At 49.9% G+C, this 1,982-nt stretch overlaps 1 protein-coding gene across 1 annotated transcript; it reads left to right on the top strand.

Moving 5' to 3' along the window:
• Positions 1-659: 659 nt before the first annotated feature.
• LOC145104337 (uncharacterized) lies at positions 660-1,775 on the top strand. The gene has a single exon (XM_079041603.1). It carries the CDS (start codon positions 660-662, stop codon positions 1,773-1,775), a length of 1,116 nt encoding a protein of 371 aa, XP_078897729.1.
• The last annotated feature ends 207 nt before the right edge of the window (positions 1,776-1,982 follow it).

Here is a 1,982-nt window from a genome sequence, read left to right as displayed (position 1 = left end):
TAACCACGGCTGTGCAAACCGACCCGTCTCAATCCTGACCCATACCAACTGTGACACACTTAATCCCATCCCAAAACCGACCAATATACACCACACTACCTCTTCTCCCCGCTATCGTTAATCCTCATAATACCCAAACGACAACTGTCACACCCCTTGCAAGCAGTGCACATCTAAACGACACTATGATCCGGGCAGACACCACATCACAGCTACAGAACCACCAGCCGTCGATGGCATGTGCCATACCAGCTCCACCATTCTTGTTCTACCCACAGCCAACCATATCCCACCAACAGAACCCCCCGGCTCAACAACTACCACCTACGTCGTACACCCCCTATTATGTCCCAACCGTTCACCCCACGCCATACAATTCCCACGCTATAACCCAACCTTCCAACCCGTACGACATACCGATACCAGATCTAACCGCCTACAACAACATGTTGGTACAACCATTCCTGGCGACGCAACAACCAGGGTACTACCTTAGCCAACATATCCCAACCCGAGACTGCTCATCATGAAGTGTTACGTCACCATTTGTCAAAGAACTCCTGGAGTATGAAATCCCTAACACCGCTAAATTACCTCACCTCAAAACATACAACGGAACTACCTACCCGGACAGCCATATCGACACGTATGAATGGACGATGACGTCCCTGAAACTAGATGAGCGGTTCTGGTGCACATATTTTCCCACTACCTTGGACGGTAACATAGGAACATGGTTCAAAACGTTGAAACCGGGTAGCATCAGCAATTTCAACCAGCTGAAATACCTCTTCCTAACAAACTTCATGCAACTCCGGAAATACAAAGGTGACTGCCACACAATCATCGGGTGCAAACAAAGAGAAGGAGAAACAGTTAAAGATTATTTCGCCAGGTTCACAAAGGCAACGCTAGATGTCCCAGGGCACGACCAAGGCCTAATCGCAGGGGCATTCACCTGGGGCCTGCTGCCAGGATCGTTGTCTCAAAAACTCATGGGTAAGCAACCCAAGACAAGAGCCGAGTTGAAAGAGAGGGTGGAGCGCTTCTTACGCCAGGAGGAAGGTGAAGCATCGAAGCAGGCGTACCTCAACGCCATGACAGCCTCCGCGGGGAGGCGGAACAACTACAACACAACCCACAATGATTTTCGGGGAAACAATAGGTTTACGGGACGAGACAGACGACCAACAGGACACTTCAGACCCTTCACCAGAGACGATAAGCGAGGGAGACAGACAGAAGTCTACGCATTCGACGAGAAGCCAGCAGCGAAAGGCACTAAAACGCGATACTGCGAATACCACAAGAGTAGGACACACGATACGATCAACTACACGGTCTTAAAACGAGAAATCGAAGAGAAACAGTTGAAAGGCAACATAATAGAGATCGCCAAAAGCCTGAGAGCTAAGTTCGACGCAGATAACCCCAAAGACGCCGCCAGGAAACCAGAACCCAAGTTGGAGATATTGGCAATCCACCACAAAAGGGGGAGAGTAGAGCATGAGGAACGAACGCGCGGCGTCGCAGAAACGGTACAAGGATTAACGTTCTCCAGGAGCAACCCAATCCCAGCCGGGTGGAGCGGGGACAACCCTCTCGTCATAGAAGGGTCTATCCGAAACGTCATCGTTCACCGGGTATACATCGACACCGGGAGCTCGGCAGGTATCATTTACGAACACTGTTTCCGACGCCTGCCGAACGAGTGGAAAGAAGGACTGAAACACGCCACAGGCCAACTCACAGGGTTTACGGGGAACAACCTATAGCCATTAGATACCATCAATTTACCATTCACACTAGTCAGCCAGGACAAAACTAGGAAACGAACAACCCTTGTGGATTTTGTAGTTATACGATATCCGTCCGAACACAATATCATACTGGGGAGACCAGCCCTATTAAGGTTTGGAGCAGTCTGATCAACAATCCATGGGGTGGTCAAGTTTAGCACTAGCCAAGGACTAGGAATGATC

The sequence above is a fragment of the Lactuca virosa genome, chromosome 4 (assembly GCF_052849685.1).
Source record: "Lactuca virosa cultivar CGN04683 chromosome 4, Lactuca_virosa_CGN04683_v6, whole genome shotgun sequence".
NCBI lineage: Eukaryota > Viridiplantae > Streptophyta > Magnoliopsida > Asterales > Asteraceae > Lactuca > Lactuca virosa.
Note: the sequence above shows the minus strand (reverse complement) of the source record. Positions and strands in the feature narration are given on the sequence as shown.

Coding starts and splice junctions, on each gene's coding strand:
- LOC145104337 (XM_079041603.1), top strand. CDS start 660: ATGACGTCCCTGAAACTAGATGAGCGGTTCTGGTGCACATATTTTCCC.